General features: G+C 53.9%; 2 protein-coding genes and 1 pseudogene across 5 annotated transcripts; 2 read left to right on the top strand and 1 right to left on the bottom strand.

The window, feature by feature from the left end:
• Positions 1-924: 924 nt before the first annotated feature.
• LGI3 (leucine rich repeat LGI family member 3) lies at positions 925-9,404 on the bottom strand. Of its 2 annotated transcripts, XM_040490332.1 has the most exons (8): positions 8,993-9,400; positions 8,013-8,084; positions 7,090-7,161; positions 6,674-6,745; positions 6,499-6,570; positions 5,580-5,749; positions 5,267-5,431; positions 925-3,102 (listed from the first exon to the last, which is right to left on the bottom strand). In XM_040490332.1, exons 1-8 carry the CDS (start codon positions 9,196-9,198, stop codon positions 2,285-2,287), a joined length of 1,647 nt encoding a protein of 548 aa, XP_040346266.1. In that variant the 5' UTR covers positions 9,199-9,400; the 3' UTR covers positions 925-2,284. The 2 variants fall into 2 exon arrangements, with proteins under 2 accessions (XP_040346266.1, XP_040346267.1); XM_040490333.1 differs by lacking the exon at positions 5,267-5,431 and having other exon boundaries at positions 8,993-9,404.
• Positions 9,405-13,410: 4,006 nt separating this feature from the next.
• Positions 13,411-14,645, top strand: LOC121039928 (60S ribosomal protein L17-like; annotated as a pseudogene).
• A 690-nt stretch (positions 14,646-15,335) lies between these two features.
• SFTPC (surfactant protein C) lies at positions 15,336-18,076 on the top strand. Of its 3 annotated transcripts, XM_040490326.1 has the most exons (7): positions 15,336-15,466; positions 16,170-16,328; positions 16,658-16,780; positions 17,035-17,145; positions 17,314-17,397; positions 17,522-17,669; positions 17,870-18,076. In XM_040490326.1, exons 1-6 carry the CDS (start codon positions 15,425-15,427, stop codon positions 17,657-17,659), a joined length of 657 nt encoding a protein of 218 aa, XP_040346260.1. In that variant the 5' UTR covers positions 15,336-15,424; the 3' UTR covers positions 17,660-17,669; positions 17,870-18,076. The 3 variants fall into 3 exon arrangements, with proteins under 3 accessions (XP_040346260.1, XP_040346261.1, XP_040346262.1); XM_040490327.1 differs by lacking the exon at positions 17,314-17,397; XM_040490328.1 differs by lacking the exon at positions 16,170-16,328 and having other exon boundaries at positions 15,356-15,466.
• Positions 18,077-18,559: the final 483 nt, after the last annotated feature.

The raw sequence follows: 18,559 nt of genomic DNA, 5'->3' as shown, positions 1-18,559 counted from the left end.
TATGAGACTCCACTCTGAGGACTGGTCAGGGGCAGGCTTGGCTGGGCATCTGAGGCTACAGGTGAGACATAAGGCACAGGGGCTCTGAGACTGATGGCTAAGGAACCCTCAGCCACAGACGGCAGTTCTCCCCAAAGATCAACCTTCTCTCCCACCAAGCACTCTTCTCTGAGCCACCTCTGTATCTCATATGGTCCTAAAGACCAATACAAATCATAATTCTGTGACAGACACACTATTCCAAGGGTCTTTCATATATTAATGTATTGTATATTTAATGCATTTACATTTCACACTAACCCTGTCAGGTATGTATCTCGATTATCCACCTTTCATAGATGAGAAAACTGAGATACAAATAGGCTAAGTAACAGGGTTGAGGCCACCACTGCTAGTAAGTGGCAGAATCAAGAAGTGACAGTGTACATTTTATTATCTACTTTACAGAGGGAGAAACCAAAGGCCAGGGAAATCAGTCAACTTGCTTGAAATCTCACACATAGGGCAGGGCTGGCAGCAATGGGGGAAGGGGAGAGGAGAGGAGAGGGACTGCTGAGCTTGTCTTTGGCTATGTTGGTTGGAGTTGACCTCACAGAGGGACAGACTCCAATCTCAGTGGGCCCCGAGACTGTGATCTCCAGGAAGAAACAGCTGGGTCATGAGTCAGCCACAGGTGGTAGACACTAGTCACACTTTCTCTGCACCTGACTATCCTCACCATGAACTCCTGACTCCAGGACCAGCTGACCTTGGGGTGCCCACTCGCTCCTCCAAGGAAAGAGAACATGGAAGAAGGGAGTCTGAACACTAATGCTGCCTCCCCCCCCCCCCGCCCCCGTGAACAGCAGGGACAGAGAGCACAGCCCTGGCTCTGTTCTCAGTGAAACAGCTACCATCAAAGCCACTGGACACCTGAGAGCCAGCAATGGGGTAGGAAATTTTTATTTGCAGCAGTGAGTCGTAACACTGCTCCCAAGTGCCCCTGGGCATCTTGCCACCAGTACGCCCTCACACAGCCTGGGCACAGGGACGTTTCCCCACCCTGTGCCTTCTCCACTGGCCTCCAGCTCAGAACTACCTATTCCCAGCATACAGCAGAGGGCAGCAGAAGCTTGACTCCCAGGTGCTACTCCCACAGGACCCTCACCCCCTCCACCACTCAGCTTGCTTTAGAAGGCAATGCACCTGGGGCCTGTCTCTGTGGACTAGAGAGGTCCCAAGATCCCCCAAGATGCTCTCTAGCCCTGCTCCACTCTTGGCACCCACCCAGTTGGCTCATGTTTGCAGAGTCCCTGGCTCGGCCAGCTCTTGGACCCACCTAAAGGAGCCTACACAGCTCAAGGTCCAATCCCAAAGGTGGGGCTGAACGACAGGGTGGTCTGAGGCTTCAGCAGCTATAGTAAAGAAAAGCTGGAAGGCTTTTATCTGGGTGGTCTCCTGTCCACGGGTGAGCGGCATTCAGGATCAGAGCAGGAAACTCCAGTAAGAACAGAGAGCCCTAAGAAGAAGTCAGGGTCTGCTGTTGTTATTGCTTTGGGCAGAGGGGCTTTGCCCCCAGGAGATCAAGCTGGTGTCCGGAGGCTGGCACCACCATTCCCATCCTTATCAGCTACAGGGTGGGCACACCAGGGATGAGCGGAGGAGGGTGGGTACTGTGTGTCTTCTCCAAGAAGAGAGGCAAGGTGATGAAAGAGAGCCTCTTTAGGCAGCACTGAACCTGCATGTGTGCACACAGAAATGGGAGTGTCAGCAGGTGTGTGTGCGTGTGTCCACGTGTGCATGCAGAAGTACAGCATGGGTGAGTGAGCCCAGCAGTGTGAAGGATGTGGCTGTGGGCTGCAGGGCAAAGCACAAGTAGGTAAACAGACACCTGGAGCACCAACAGGAGAAACTGCGGAGTAGGAAGAATAAGCTGAAAAACAAGAGAGGGGGTGGCCCTGCCCTTCCTTCCCGTACTCCTTCCCTGGGGCCGGAGCACAGGGAAAGCAGCAGACCAAGGGGGGGCCTTCAGGTAGGGTGTGGGGCCGACAAGTGTCCACATATGAGAGGGCACAGGGTTGCTGGGTTGCCTGGTGCATATACAAGTCTTCATGCTGATTACAACTATGACAAGTGGCTCTCCTGGGCCAGTCCACAGTGTGGCCCATGCTCATGGGGGGTGCGGAGGGTGTATGTGAGGGCATGTACACAGGTTGGCTACATGTGTCTTCACATGCTGCTCACACAGAGACTTCTGTTCAGCCTCGAGTGGCTGCCTGAGGAACACAGAGGCCTCGGCACCCCTCTAGGCACTGAGATCCACCACTATGTGTCGGTACACGAGCGTCTGTCCCTTGAAGCTAGGGGCCAGGAGCAGCTGAGCATCCCCAGCAGGCATGTAGCAGAAGGCCCGAGGGGCCTGCACAGCCAGCTCCTGGAACCGCACAAACTTTTGGCGCCCCTCATCCCATTGGTAGATCTGCGTGAAGGAGAAGTCGCTGCCCAGCGCCAGGTAGCGGCGGCCACCCACGAGGAAGGGCTGCATGGCCAGCGAGCCCCTGGAGGGCAGGGCCTGCACTTCAGAGAAGCGGGTGCCCTCCCAGCGCAGGATCTTGGAGTCACCGATGTAGCGGCTGAGACACAGGTAGCTGTCACGCCCAGCACGGAAGTGTTTCACAGCCTGGGCATCAGGCACCTGGGTCACCTCACCCTGGGCCACAAACTGCTTCTGGGTGCGGCTCCACTGATAGATGACAGGTGCCTGGGAGCTACTAGACACAATCAACCGTGGCTTGCCCTCGCCATCTACAAACTCCAGGTCAGTGTCACGGTGCCAGGCATGCAGGGCCTGGTGGGAGTAGAAGCCATTCTGGTGCCAGCGGTAGAGGCTGGTGGCACCCGCCTTGGAGCTGTCGGCCACGGCAAAGTACCAGTCGCCGTCAATGCGGAAAGCTTCCAGGTCGTTGGGCTTGCGCACACGCTGTGGGTCGATATCCTGCAGCTTGGTGAAGCGTGTGGTGTTGGGGTCCCAGTGGTAAATGTAAGATCCACCGAACAGCTGGGCCACAACCACGTACAGCTGGCTGTCTACCACCATTGGCTTGCAGTGCACTGCAGAGGGGGCTGCCAGGGTGGAGGGAAGCAGGGTGAAGGCAGTGTCAGGCAGCCGCGGGCCCCCAGCCCATGCCATGCCCTCGGCAAAGGGGGTCAGTTCCCTCCAGCCCTGGGCCAGAACTAAGGCTCTCCCCTAGAGCATCCCTCCCCCTGATGCCCACCCACTTTTCACAGCTAACAATCTGTCTCAGCATCATGCTCCCTCCGCCCTTGCTCCCAGAGTTTAAATATAAGCTGACACTAAGCACAAAATAGGTATCCCTAGCTATTGACCCGTTGTTTATCCATAATGTCATTATTGAACTTTTATTGTGTGAAGTCACTGTGCTAAGTGTGAACACAGTTCCTCAATTAATCACTCCGAAGTGGAATCTATTATTTTGCCCAGAAGCAGGCTCAGAGTCTAAGTGACTTGCCCAAAGCTACCTGACTGGCCAGATGCCAGGCAGGGGAAGGAGGAAGAGTCTGTGCCTGTCCACAGCCTGGTGATAGAGCCAAGGTATACAAAATGACAGCTTGATGTTTGGATAGTTGTGTATGAAAATGCATTCTCCTAAGAACTCCTACTTTTGAAAGGGCCTTAATGTATGAGGACGTCCACACAAATGTATTTGTCAACAACCAGACAGATCTGACCCCTTCTCAGGCACCCAAAGCACATGGGGCCACACTCTTTACCTATCTTAGTGTCCCCAGTCATCTCCTCTCCACCTCTCCCCTCTCCTTCCCCCCCCTTCTCCTTTCCTCTCCTCTCTTCCTTCCCAGTGCTGTTTCACCCATCCTCCTCCTCCCCTCCTCTCTCCCCAAGAAAGCTCATGCTGAGCCCCAGGCTCTGGCAGTCACCCCCAAATCCCTTCCACAGCCTTGGTGCACCTGTGTAGATACTGATGATTCCCCCAGCACCCGAGCTGCAGCTCAGACCCTCCCTGCCCACACACCCAAAAGCACCTCAAACTCCAGCTGGCCATTACTGAGCAGATATGTGCCCCCAAACCTGGTCCTCTTCTCCCTCTGTGTTCTCAGCTTCAGTTTGTGGCTTCACCCAGTACCCCCAACCAGAAATCTAGAGCCATCCCCAACACCTCCCTGTCTCTCACTCACCCACAACTAATTAGTCCTGAGTCCTGTCAATCCCCCCTTCTTCTTTCTAATATAGTTTGTGTAGGATTGCTGTTATTTTTTTTCCATAAATGTGTTATAGAATTTATCAGGGAGACCATCTGGCCCTGGAGTCTCCTTTTGGGGGAAGTTTTTGTTTTGTTTTGCTTTTGTTTTAATAAGGACTTTAAGTTCTTTTAGAGATACAGGGCAATTTAAATTTTCTGTTTCATCTTGTGTCAGTTCGCTCCTCCTTTCTAAATCTATCTCTCCACCCCACTACTATTGCCCCAGTCCAGGTTCCAGCAGATCCCCCTAATAGTGTGCCCACATGACTTGGCCCATGCCAAGCCACTCTTCATGCCGCATACAGAGAGAGTGTTCTAAAATACAGGTTGGATTGGTTCACACACTCTGCTCAAAACCTGTCCATGACCTGGTCCTCATGTCTTTTGGGTTTCATCTGCCTCTCTCCACTTTGAACCATATGGTGCGGTCAAATGAGCTGCTTATGGTTTACACATGTACACATTCATACACTAAGCTGTTGCACTCCTTCTTGAATTTGCTCATGTCGTTCTCTCTGCCAGAATATACTTTCCACATTTTTTCTCTGAGCTAGGTATCCCCTCAGCCTTCTAGATTCAGCTCAAATTCAGTGGATCCCAAACTGAGCTCACTAGCCACTCCCATCTCCTCCTTGGTTTACAGGCCCCACCCAGTTACTTAAGCCAGGCTCTTCGGCATCACCTCTGACTTGTCCTTCACCCTCACCTTCAAGACTCAGCTCAGGTGTCTGCTCCACTAGGAAGCCTTCCTTGATTGTCCAGGGTACACCTCTCCTTTGCGGTCCCAGAGCATCATGTACATATCTCCCCCCTCACACCCATCTATTACATGAATGTTATCTGTGTATATGTTGGCCTCTCCCCCAAAGACTGGAAAGTTATTATGGGCAGAGACCATGTCTCATCTATCTCTCTACCTACAGGAACCCACTGGAGAGGAACAATTAAGACCATCCCCACCCCAACCCCTTAAAGTGGGGCCAGCACAGCCAGACTGGGGCAGGTACCTGGTATTCTATCATAATCTCGAAGCTGCCGTTCAACATAGTCCCACTTGAGGACGGTGCAAGCGCTGGCACCTGGCTGGGCCAGAGCCAAATAGAGGTCACTGGAGTAAAGGAAGGGCTCGGCTGATACTGCTGGGAAGGGCAGGGTCTGGTACAGCACAAAATCTGCAGGGTCAAGAAGTGAGGGGTGGGGTGAAGAAGGGTAAGAGCTTGTTGGGTGATTAGGTTGCTGGATTGCAAGGCCAATGTTGGGGGTGGTTCTGGCAGTGCCTGTGGGGCTGCCCTGGGGAGGTCTGCTGGGGGCATCTCCTACCTGTGGTGATGCAGTCGAACTCCCGCAGCGGCAAATCCTGCACCTTGTGCTCTTGGAAGCGGGGCGGGCTGGCGCAATAGATGGGAGCCACCGTGGTGTTGGTGTGCACCAGCCACTCCACCAGCCACTTCACTTTGCAGTCACAGTTGAGTGAGTTGCCCCGCAAGTCCCTGGATCATGAGGGTGACGGAGGGAATATAGAGAGGAACAGGCTCCCAGCTGTTCTGCCCACCCAGGCTCTCTAGGTTTTTAGAAGGCCACTGCTGGTTGCTCACATGGCATCTTTGCACAGATTAGAGAAAGGTTCCCCTGGGGGTAGGTACACCCCTGTGGAGACATGCTTGGCCAGTGGAGTGGGAGCTGAGTTTTAGTCCCTACTTGCCTCCTAGGTCAGGGGCCTTTTGCAGTGTAGAACCTGCACAACTATGTTACATCTCAGTTCCTCCAGACCTTCCACAATCCTGGGTTGGTTTTCTTCTTGTGTAAGTACTGATTGATTGTGGCTATGCTCTAGGACTTCAGTGAAGGTTCAAATCAAACATAGATTTAAAAATCACGTGTTTGGGGGCACCTGGATGGCTCAGTGGGTTAAGCACCTGACTCTTGGTTTCGGCTCAGGTCGTGGTCTCATGGTTCATGGGATTGAGACCCGCTGACATCATGGAGCCTGCTTAGGATTCTCTCTCTCCCTCGCTCTCTGCCCCTCCCCCCCCTCAAAATAAATAAATAAACTTAAAAAAAAAACAAATACACATAGTGTCTCGTGTGTATCAACACAGCCTTCCGGGAGGCATCTCCAAACCCAAGCCCTCCCAGCCTCTCAAGACCTTATGATCTTCCCAATTCTGGTTCCCACACCGCTCCCTCCAGGGATGCGCCCCTCTGTGGCATTGTTAAAAGAAGTAGGGCTCAGCCTTACAAGTCACTCAGGATGTCCAAGGGCCGAAAGATGTCTCTAGGCAGTGTCTGCAGATTATTGTTGGCCAGCGATCTGCAAGAGAGACCCTGAGTCACCTGAAGATTGTGGCTAAGGCCATAGGCCACAGGAGATGAAGGGCTTTGGTCTGGTGTGCTTATGTACATGATGTACTCACAGGTGTGTCAAAGACTTGAGTCCTCTGAAGGTAAACTTGGATAGTGCCCAGATGTCATTGTTCTCAATGAAGCTGAGAAAATGAGAACTTGTCTTAGATGCCACTCAGCATCCCAGACCCCCAACCAGCTATTTCCCTCTGCTCCATCTAGATTTCTGCCCATGGTCCTAAGCCAGGCTTCCATTCTGATTCTGGAGACATTAAGCCTGTGGTGACAGGGCATCCAGGCAGGATGGTTTAGGCAGAGGGATGGATGAAATGACCCTCTGCTCGGGTCCTGCGGTCAGAGGATCCAAGGGCTCTCCACTCCCCCCATCTTCCCCTAGCCTTCCTCATTTACCCTCCCCTCTCAGCCCACCCAGGTCCCAGCTCCCTCCTCCCTTCTAGTTCCCATTTCCCGGTTCCTTGCCACACACAGGTACTGCAGGTGCGACAGTCCTGTGAAGGCATTGTCTCCAATCAGAGTAAACTTGTTGGAGTTGAGCAACCTGGAGAGACAGAGGGAGAATTAGAGCTTCCAAGCCTGTGCCCGCTGTGCCAGCCCCCAGCCTGTTGCCTCACCCTGGGGATTCTTCACAGACTGGCTGCCCTGCCACTCCACCTTGGGACCCCAGCCCCAGCCGGGAGCCCCAGAGAAGCCCAGCAGCAAGACTAGCCAGGAACCCGTTCTGGTCCCAGAATCTTCTTCAAGGGTAGAAACAGCCAGGGGCAGATCTCTCCGGTCAAGCTGGGTCCTTCCCCACTGCATCATTCCTGTCTCCATCACCACTCTCTGCCTCCTACCCTCACCCCAGCTCACTCTGTCCCTTTCAGACTGGTGGTGAGTTTGAGGATAACCCACAGTGAAAAGGAGTTGGGGTAACTCACAAGCACCCTTTCCTGCAACTGACTCTCCAAACAGAAACATTCCCTATTACAATTCCACACCCTCTCCTCCCTCCCTTTCAACCCCCAACTCTTCCTTCAAATCCTGGTGTCAGCGGTCTCTATGATGACCCTTCTCCCTGCAGTGTCCATCCTACGGCACCAGCCCAAGTTACTGACCCCAGTTCTTTTGGGTCTCCAGAGGAGGCAAGTCCATTCCTAATTGGGCCCTAAATAGCCACTCTTGGCTTTTGCATGCAACCCCCAACTTCCTTCTCCCCACTGCGGCTCCCTTCACCCTTCCTGACTCTATGCTGCTGCACCTTTTGTGGCTATCCCATCCAGGAAAAGTAAGGGACACCTGTATGTTAATCTCCAATGGCTATCTTCATTTGCTCTCCTTCCCCCAGTCCAGGGTCCGCCCCCTTCCACTGCCCCACCCCCTACCCGCCCTTCCTCAAGGCCCTGTCCATACAGGAACTGCAGCAGTGGCAGGTGGGAAAACGCTCCATCCTGGATCTCCGAGAAGGCAGCATTCACCAGCGTCCTGCAGGGGACACCTGAGTCAGTACTGTGGGGACTTTGCAGGGACTGGGGGGGTGGGGGTGGGAGGGGCGGGGTTCACAAGGTGAACAGGGCAATTGTTCTGTGCACACTTGCCCTGGAAACCACTCATTTCACCAGCCTGGGCCACCCACCTAGGGCTATCTTTCTCTTCTCCTCATAAACTCATTGCCTTCCATCTCACTATCCTCCCCTACTGCCTCCCTCAGCACCAGTGGCCCCAGGATCAGCTTCCCCTTTAGCCAAAAGAAGGTTCCATCACCCACACCCTCAAGATCATCCAAACACCCACAGTGTGCTGGGTGCTGTGGAGGGATGGGGCACTGGGATGGCGGTGGGGATCAGCACCCTGCTTTCAAGGACCACACAGCTCATTTAGTCCCTGAGGCCACTTAACTGCAAGTGACAGGCTGGCTGGCCCAGTGCCAGAGTGGATGGGAGACCAGCGGCAGGCGTCTGTCCCCAGACAGGGCACTGTGTGGGTATATCCCACTTCTATCCCTTCCCCTGATTCCACCCTCCCTCCCCCCACAAAAAGCCTTTCTGCCCTTGGTGTGACATCACAGGCAGGAGCCCACATGCTCTTGTAAACAACCCCTCCCCCCATGTTCAGAGCCCTGCACACAGTAGGTCTCATTGATGCTGCCGGTGGTGATGATTCATTCTTGGCCATAAACTCCTGTTTTCCCCAGCCATGGCTGCTGAGCCTGCATGACTACAGAACTCCCTACCTGGAGGATGCCTTGAATCTCCAGTCCTGAGGACCCCTGGAGTCTTCCTGCTCCCCACGCTTTGTAGACAGGGGAGCAAGGGTTTTCCCATCCACTCCCAGAGAGGCTCTTGCCTTCCTCCCTCTCTCTGCTCCCCCACCTCAGAAGCCAGGGCACTCACAGAGAGATGACCTCGGAGGGCAGGTTCCTGGGCACTGCCTTAGAGTCCACGCAGAAGGCGGTGTCCCTGGTGCAGGAGCAGCTAGGCGGGCAGGGGGGCGTCTTGGGGGGCCTCTTGGCACTGACTTGCAGCATCAGGCAGAAGCCGAGCGTGGACAGCGCCAGCAGCCGGAGCCCGGAGCCCCGCCTGGCCCGCAGCCCCGCCATGCTGACTGCAAGCAAGCTCTCCCTCGGGTCACCGGCCGCAGCCCCCGCCCCGCGGCTCTCCGCCACCCAGCGCGGGCTGGCACCTCCCGGCCACTGCCGCCAGCAGCCGCTGCCGCAGCTAGGGGCCCGGCTGCCCGCTGCGGAGAGCCGAGTCCTCCAGCCCTCGGCCGCGGGCTCCGTCCCCTCCCCTGCTCGTTCTCGCGAGCCGGCTGGGAGAGCTGCGCGGGCCCGGAGCCGAGCGAGGGCTGACCGACGGGGGCGGGCGCGGACTGCGGCGGGGGCGCGCGCAGGGCCGAGGGGGGCGGGGAGCGGGGCGGCGGGGAGCGGGGCGGCGGGGGGACGGCGGGGGGAGTCCCGGGCTGGGAGTAGCCAAAGAAAGAAGTGGTTGGGGCTCTGGCCGCTGTATACACTACCAGCGGACTCTGGGGCCATCTGCTTGCGTTTCTGGCACCCAGAGGGTCTGTCGTGAGCGCAGGTGTGCGAGGTATACATGTGCATCCTATGATGGCATGACTGTGCACGCGTACACACCTGCCTCTGCACGGGAACGGGCACAGTCTCCCTGCTGCGGGCATTTCTGCGTTGTGGGTCCACGTGCTCTGTGTGCCTGTATATCTGTCCTGGCCCTTAGGGGACACATCCTCTAAACAAGAGTTCATGGGTGTGTCATAAGCGCCATGTATGTGCATCTGTGTTCTTTTGTTTCCAAGAGCCAGTGAACAGAATGTGCCTGTGTGTCTCTGTGGGAAAAGGGAAATGTTTGTCACTGAGTTGGACTGGGAGCGTGTGGAATTCTGGAACATATCTCACTACCCAACCACAGACTGTTGAAGCTGGGAAGAGCTTTGGGTGTTTTCCAGTCCATCTCTTTGTCACAAATGAGGAAACTGAGGCCCAAACTTGGAGGAAAGCAGCCAAGCTTTCCACAGTAGATGTCACATCCACTGTGTGGTGTGCCCTCTAGGCATGTAATCCTTCTAACCTTTTGAGGATGATAGTAAGCCCCCTTTTACAGATAAGAGGAGTGAGGCTGATAGTACCTGAAGAAGGCGACAGATTTCAACCCACAGTGCCCAATGCCAAAGTTCACAGTCACACTTCTACACCAGGAGTCTTCAAAGTGTGGTCCAGGGAGTCCAGGGGGCCTGGAGAACCTTCCAGGGAGTCGCTGAGGTCAAAACAATTGTCCTAATAATGTTAGAACATAATTTTACCTTTTCACTTTCATGCTTTCACAAAAGTATCCTGGAATTTTCCAAAGGCTACACAATATATCTTCTATTAAGCCAGAAATTAGGGGTGCCTGGGTGGCTCAGTCGATTGAGCATCCAACTTCAGCTCAGGTCATTATCTCACATCTCATGAGTTTGAGTCCCATGTTGGGCTCTGTGCTGACAGCTCAGAGCCTGGAATCTGCTTCAGATTCTGTGTTTCCCTCTCTCTCTGCCCCGCCCCTGCTTGTTCTCCGTCTCACTCTCGTTCAAAAATAATAAGCACTAAAAAAAATTTTTTAAGCCAGAAATTAAAGAGATTTACAGAGGGGCGCCTGGGTGGCTCAGTCGGTTAAGTGTCTGACTTCAGCTCAGGTCATGATCTCGCGGTCTGTGGGTTCGAGCCCCGTGTCGGCTCTGTGCTGACAGCTCAGAGCCTGGAGCTTGTTTCAGATTCTGTGTCTCCCTCTTTCTCTGACCCTCCCCTGTTCATGCTCTCTCTCTCTCTCTGTCTCAAAAATAAATAAACATTAAAAAAAATAAAGAGATTTACAGAAATGCAAGGCAACAACATTCTTGCTTCTAATTTCTTTTGCTTTGTAAAATAAATTTATTTAAAAATTATGTTATTTATGTTTAAAACATAGAATGAGTTTATCGCAATTTTCATTAATTAATTAACATTTAAAAATAACCTAAACAAAAGCTCTTTGGGGCCCTCAGTATTTTTTAAGAATTTTAAGGGGTCCAGGGCATCTGGGTGGCTCAGTTGGTTAAGTGTCTGACTTTTGATTGCAACTCAGGTCATGATCTGCATAGGGCTCTGCACTGTCAGGATCTTGCTTAGGATTCTGTCTCCCTCTCTCTCTGCCCCTCCCCAGCTCCCACACATGCTTTCACTCTCTCTCTCTCTTTCTCTCTCTCAAAACCCAAATAAACTTTAAAAAAAAAGAAGAAGAAGAAGAAGGATGTTCTCGAAATGTTTGAGAACTATTGCTCTATACCTCCCTGGGGGGTCCTCATGGGGACTGACTGTACCAAAAGTTCACAGGTACAGGACAAGGGGAGACTTGGTCAGGTTGGCTGGGCTCTCAGTCTGGTATTCTTTCCACATCAAGCCAGGAAACTAAGATCAAGATCACTGGGTTTAAGATGTGTCCCCAGCTGTCCCCAGTCTCTGCCAGTGGGGGCCTCTCTGGTAGGAGCTTATGTCCATATTCTCTCAACCAGGGATGTCCCTTCCCTTTGATGCTCACTTGCCAATGCCCATCCAGCTGCCCGTGCTGCCCTCCCATGCCAGCCTGTGGGAATACAAGCAATGGGGGTGGGGAACGTGGTTGGGGCAGCTGGGCAACCGTCCCCACTGGTCCCTGGCACGGCTCTGCCCAGCACACAAAGGGCAGAGTGAATCTTGTCCTAACCCCTGCAGCTGAAGAGCTGGAAGGAAGAAAAGAGGAGGCACACATAAAAGGAGTGGCTACCATAGGGCTTACATCACCCAAGGTTCTCCCAGAGGGATTTAACCTGGAGACAGACAAAAAGAGGGAGTCTGGGTCCTACTGCCAGCTAATGAGAAGAGATGTCTTGGGGGGGGGGGGTCAGCGAAGTAGATGATGATAATCATGATGATCAGCTTGATGATGTCATTGGATCCTCACAAGAGCTTGGAGAGAGAGACAGAATGGGCAGACTGGTCCCATTTCACAGTTGTCCACACTAAAGCCTAGAAAGGCAGAATGACTCCTTTAGGGTCCCAGAGCTGTCAGTGAAGCATTGCAATGTCCACATACTGAAGGAACAACCTATCGACTGTTGGCCAAGAGCCACTTGGTGTTTGGCTATACCACTGAATATAATTCCATGTTGGCTGTGTGCATGCTCCTTGCCCTGCAACAGGTACACAGAATCCTCGGGGGAGCATGGTCTCAGGGCCAGTCCCAGGGAACATAGGGCAACAATAAGCACCCACGTAGCTGAGGAGCACAGCAGTGGATGCTAAGTGGCAGGTTAAAGAGCAGCAGGAGACTGGGAGATTTTGGAGGAGGGATGGGGCACTGCCTGGAGTGGTGTGGTCACAGAGCAGGTGCGATTGGCTCTTGTCTGGCCTTTTAGGGTAGGTGGCTCTCAGAGAGGTGGAGAGGCATCAAGGGTGGGATTTCCAGGGGAGAAAAATGGCCTCAGTAAAGACCAAGACATGAGAAGTCTACAACAGAGGGCTGTTGTTGGGGCTGAGTTGATAGCTATGCGTGCTCAGCTAAAGGTCCCTCCTCGCTTCCCGAGAAGGAAGATGAGGACTGCAAGACCTCTACTGGGTCAGTTCCAGAAGTCTCAGTGCTAGCATCTGGACTCCCCTTATGAAATTTGAGGGCAACGTTCTTTCCCCAATTGCTGAACAGGCAAAAACAAGTGTGTGTGTGGGGGGGGGCATAAAACTTGTGAGAATTACAGCCCAAGGGCAGCCTGCAGGGGAGACTGAGGACCTGAGAGAGCAGAGGCTTCTTTCCAACAGAGATTCCTTTCCCCGCACCAGCTGATGACGGCAAGCCCTACACACAGCGCCTGCTCAGAACAAGCTCCACAGCTGGACCATGCGGCCCCCTGAGATGCCCGCAGGGACCCCGAGATGCTTGCAGTCCTCCTTGTCTCTCCTGCTGGCCTCCTGCCCACCTGGCTTAGGCCCAGTGCATGTGAGTCAGCCAATCAATCCCAGCGTTGCCTGGACAACCAGGGGCGGGCAGGGGTGGGCACTGCAGGCAGCTGTCTCCTACATCTGGCACCTGCACACAGCCAGCCAGCCGAGGCTACACACAGTTGAGAGGAGGATGCTTCCCCCTCCTTCCTGGACCCCTCCCCCCTTCACTCCTCCTAGGACACTTGCTGTGAGAGGTTTTGGCAAATATTTAAAGGGGTAGTTGGGGCTATTGGAGGGTGGTGGGAGCAAACACCCTTCCCTTCCCTCTCTCCTTCCCTGAGCTTCTCAGGCACTCTCAGCTCAGATGCCATGCTGTTGTGCAACCTGGAGGCTGAAGGCCCTCCAGCTGGAGAGAGGGTCCTTGTGGAGAAGGGCAACCTGCCAGTGCTGGAGAGCTGGGGGTCAGCTCATGACTGAATGGTAGGGCCAAGGTGTGGAGGGAGCCCCCAGGGCAGGGACAGGAACTGGGGTGAAGTGTTGGAGGTAAAGTGTCAGGAGGACAAGGGAGTTAGGCCTAGAGGAGTGAGGGTGGGGCTCTGACTTACACACTTATGGAAGTTCCAAGGTAAAGGCACTATAGAGACCACCTGGCCTGGCAAGTGGAGGGGAACCCAAGAGAAAGGATGCAGCCATTAGTAGATCTGGTTTAGTACAACAAAGCAAAAGAAGTGTCTTTGAGGAAGGAGGTAAAGGGACAGAAGGGAGAAATAGAAGGTCCAGAAAGTGGATTATACTGGAATGAGTAGCATTCCCAAGGCAAATTTAGGATCCAAGGGTATAAAAAGAGGAACACAGAGGAATAGGGTCATAGGCAGCACCAAGCAGATGAGATTCAAGGAAGAGGGGATTGGGACCCCATCAGTCACCACACCCATCCCTGTGCAAGGCTGCTGAGGTATAAGAAAGAACTGTCAGGTGTGGAATCTGCTATCAAAAGCCCTCAACTTGATCTCTGAAAATGGTTACTATTCACTTGATTCAGAAAACCCACAAAATCATTCAAATCAAGAGGTTCAAATCTTTACATTCATTTTAAGAACACTCATGAAACTCCCCAGATCATTAAGGGCATGTCTATCTGAAAAGCCACCAAGTATCTGAAGGATGTCACTTTACAGAAGCAATGTGTGCCATTCCATCATCATAATGGTGGAGCTGATAGGTGTGTCCAGGCCAAATGGTGGGGCTGCGCACAGGGTCAGTGGCCTAAAAGGAGTGCTGGATTTTTACCGCACTTGCTTGAACATGCAGAGAGTAATGCTGAACTTAAGGGTTTAGAGGTACATTCTCTGGTCATCGAGCACATCCAGGTGAACAAGGTCCCCAAAATGAGCCACTAAATTTACAGAGTTCATGGTGAGATTAATCCCAGCATGAGCTCTCCTTGCCACACTGAGATAATCCTTACTGAAACAGAGCAGATTGTTGCCAAACCAGATGAGGTTGCACAGATGAAAAAGATATCCAAGAAGAAACTGGAGAAACAACAGTATATGACTGGGGAATAAATTCAGCATAGAATAAATGGAAATGAAAGTAAAAACGGTGGTGGTGGGGGGGGGATGGCCTTCAGTTTACAAACAAGCCCAAAGCAAAGAAGGAAGAAAACCACACATTAGTGGGTATGAATTTATAGCCAGAGGGGACAGAGTCTTCAGAATTAGGAAAAGAATGACCAGGGGCAAGTCTGAGGTTAGGTAGCAGATGTGCTGGAAGGGGCCAGGCAGGTGGCATACTTGAATTGAAAATGTAAGGCTCTCAGAGAAATGGCCATATATGGACCCCCACAAGGGATGCCAAAGCACAACCTGCCTTCAGCATTGCCTTTCTGGGTCCATAGGCACTGCCTCCTCACTCCTGTTCCTGGAGCTCATCCCTATGCATGAGAGAAATTCTGTTGGGAAATGTGGTGGACTCCCCATTGGGTTAGACCCCTGGCTGCCTGAGAGGTTCAAGCTGGCAGAAGAACAGGGAAAGCCACAAGACTGCAGGGGCAGGTGCCAGCAAGAAAGGCGGCCAATGCCAGGAAGACACCCACAGTGAGAGGTGCAGATTGCCCAAGGGCAAATTTGCTCAGTGTGCCCAGCTTCGCTCTTGCCCGGGCTGAGAGGACTCATGTGCCACGGCCAAGAGCCCTTAGGCGCTCTTGCAGCTGGCTTCCCCGTACATCAGTTCTGGAGGGCCAGGAACAAACAGGCTTCAAGGTCAAGGGCTTGGCTGGCAGAAGGGGCCTGGATCCTTCACCTCTGTCCCCTCTCCCTACTAGCACATATAAGATGCTAGTCACACTTGGGTGACGAGAGGGGAAGGCGTCTGCAGCAAGATGGATGTGGGCAGCAAGGAGGTTTTGATTGAGAGCCCGCCGGTGAGTGTGACCGTGTGTGTATATGTGTGTGTGAGCTGGGCCCTGCTTCATCCAACCTCTCTGAGACTGTTTCCTCATCCAAATTCATTCATTAAACTAACCCACGACTGTGCTAAGTTAGGGCAGGGACACCAACCACCAAGGCACAGTCCTTCGGGGAGACAGACGTGGCAGCCAATAATTCCAATGTGAGGGGCTGAGAGCCACCACAGTGGTCAGTAGAAAGAGCTATAGAGAGCGCTGTGTAAGCAGCCACTACTTGGGAAGTCACAGGAAGCTTTGCAGAGAAAATGACATTTGAACTGGCTCTGGAAAAATAGGTAGGAGCTCACTAGGTGGAAGAGGCAGACATTGTAGGAAGAAGGGGGTAGTACGTGTAAAGGCGGGGAGGTGTGAGAGATTGTGGATTATTTGGGGGAACAGAGAGGGACTGGGCATGGCCAGGGTGCCAGGGGTCTGGAGGAAACAGCAGATGAGACTAGCAAAGCAGAGTCTCTTGGGTCTCTTCATGCTAGACTTCACGTCTAAGCATTTCTGTTGGAATCCAGGCCACCTCTTCCAAGAAGCCTTCTCTGATCTCACCCTCTTCTGCATGTCCATAGTATTGGTGTCCAGCTGTGGGAGGGTATCCAGCTTGTGCAGGGAGAAGAAGGGCCAACTTCATGATCTCACACCTATCTCCCTGCCTGCCTCACCATGTCAGGACTACTCAGCAGCCCCCCGGGGCCGGTTCAGCATCCCCTGCTGCCCTGTGAACCTCAAACGCCTCCTCATCGTCGTCGTGGTGGTAGTCCTTGTGGTCGTGGTGATTGTAGGGGCCCTGCTAATGGGTCTTCACATGAGCCAGAAACACACCGAGATGGTGAGCAGGCCTGGGATGGAGTGGGCAGTGGACACAGGACATGCCAAACAGAGGGGCTGAATGGGCTGGGTAGACAATGAATGGTCCAAGGGGACCGGAGGGGAGGAGGCAAGGGTGCCTCAATAAAGGACAGAAGCACCTGGTGGCAAATCGGGCTTGGGTTTTTGCACCAGGCCTGTTGCTGGTATGGCAGCCTGTTCTTTCCAGGCTCTCTGAGCTATCAGGGAAGAAGGGATTGCATTTGAGTAAAGAGGGCTGAGAGTGGACATGGGTGCCAAAGGGATGAGTGGGGAAAGAGAAATGTCAGTCCACCCTATGCCCTCCCCCAGGTCCTAGAGATGAGCATTGGGGGACCAGAAGCCCAGCAGCGCCTGGCCCTGAGTGAGCGTGTGGGTACCACTGCCACCTTCTCCATCGGCTCCACTGGCATTGTAGTGTATGACTACCAGCGGGTGGGTATACCTGGACCGCCTGATGCTGGGGACGGGGGGCCAGTGACGAGACTTTGCTAGACCCACCCAGCTGTGCCATTTCATGCATATCCATCTCTCCCCAGCCCCTAGCTCTTTTGCTTGCCCAGGCTGATCCCCAGATTCCAATATGACTGCCTTTGGTGCCTAACCTAGAGGGAGATAGCCCAGGATCAGGGTTAGGGAGTGAGTAAGGCAGGGCCTTTCTGAATGAACCCTGGGGTTTCTGTCCTCAGCTCCTGATTGCCTATAAGCCAGCCCCAGGAACCTGTTGCTACATCATGAAGATGGCTCCAGAGAACATCCCAAGTCTTGAGGCTCTCACCAGAAAGTTCCGGAACTTCCAGGTGGGTGTGTGAGTGAGGAGGAATAAGTTGTCTCCCTCCCAGGGCTGCTCGGAGGAGCATTTGAGATAACAGCTATTTGTCACCTGTAGAGCGCTGCTCCTTGTGGGCTGCCAGGTGAGTGCCCCTCTCCAGACTCACCTGTGTCACACCTTCCCTCCTATTCCCCAGCCCCGCCCTGATGCCAAGCTGCTGGGCTCAGCTGAGCCTCACCACTTGGGGGCTTCTGACTCCAGCACAGCCCCCTCTTTACTGGTAAGGAAACCAAGGCTTTTAGGAGGCTCAGACAGATGGTCTCACATGCCTGAGGTCCCACAATAAGGGCCACAGGTGGAACAAAAACTCAGTTCCCAGGCTCAAAATCAGGTGCTCTTTCCAGGTCAAGCCTGCAGTGTCTACCTCTAAGCTGGGCCAGGAGGAGGTCCATGATGCTGGCTCAGCATCCTCTGTGGACCTGGACTTCCTGGGCACCACTGTGAGCACCCTGTGTGGCGAGGTGCCCCTCTACTACATCTAGAACCCCTCAGGTGAGCAGGTGTGACTGCCAGGGCACTGAGCAGCTGTGGCCCAGGAAGGCTTGGGCCACCTCCCCATGTCAGCTGACCAAGCAACAGGGAGGATCCACTGAAGCCAGGTCATCTAGGGAGCTCAGGGGAGGGAAGGTTCATAGATACCTCCCCCCAGTCTCTCTCCCTCTCATAATAAACAGTGTTTCTTTGCTTCTCAGGGCCTGTGGAAACCCCAAATGGACAGGAAAGATCCATGAGAAAAGGGTCTTTTGCAGAGAAGCAGGAAGCTGCTCCTGCCCACGCGATAGGGACTGGTGCTGGAAAAATGGGAGCTGTGGGGAGAGGTGGGAACGGGCAGCGGAGATGCTCCTGGGGCCAGGGGGCTACTACCATGAAAGAATAAAGCAACCCGATTGAAAAACGAAGGGTGAGCCTTTTCTATCTCCCACACCCTCTCGCTCCCGCTCTTGGTGGGTGGGTCAGGGGAAGGGTAGGACCTTGGGGAAGCAATGGGGGTTTCCCCTTCCCACTTCGTCCAGGAGCGATGCGGGGGCGGGGGGCAGTGGCGAGGGGACTAGGCAATCCACGGGCTCGAGGCGCCCCCCAGTGGTGTCTCCCGAGGGAGGGAGAGAGACAGAGACAGCCAGACACCGAAAGACTGAACTAGAGAGACAGGGACCGCGATGGGAGAGAGCTAGGGTCCGAAAAAGGCAGAGACCGAGAGAGGCGGGAGGAGAAACGCAGTCAGAGACCGAGGAGGCAGAGGCGAGCTGAAGCCCGGGAGAGACCTGACAGCGTGTCCCGCTGCCCGGGACGGGGCTCGGGCCCGGCGCCCACGGGACCAGCCGCCACTAGAGGGCACCTCGCGGGAGCGGCCGTCGGCGCTCCCGCGAGGTGCCCTCTAGTGG

Source organism: Herpailurus yagouaroundi, unplaced genomic scaffold (assembly GCF_014898765.1).
Source record: "Herpailurus yagouaroundi ecotype Mexico unplaced genomic scaffold, PumYag 181, whole genome shotgun sequence".
In the NCBI taxonomy this organism is placed as follows: domain Eukaryota; kingdom Metazoa; phylum Chordata; class Mammalia; order Carnivora; family Felidae; genus Herpailurus; species Herpailurus yagouaroundi.
The sequence above is the reverse complement of the archived record's forward strand: the minus strand, read 5'-3'. Positions and strand labels throughout refer to the sequence as shown.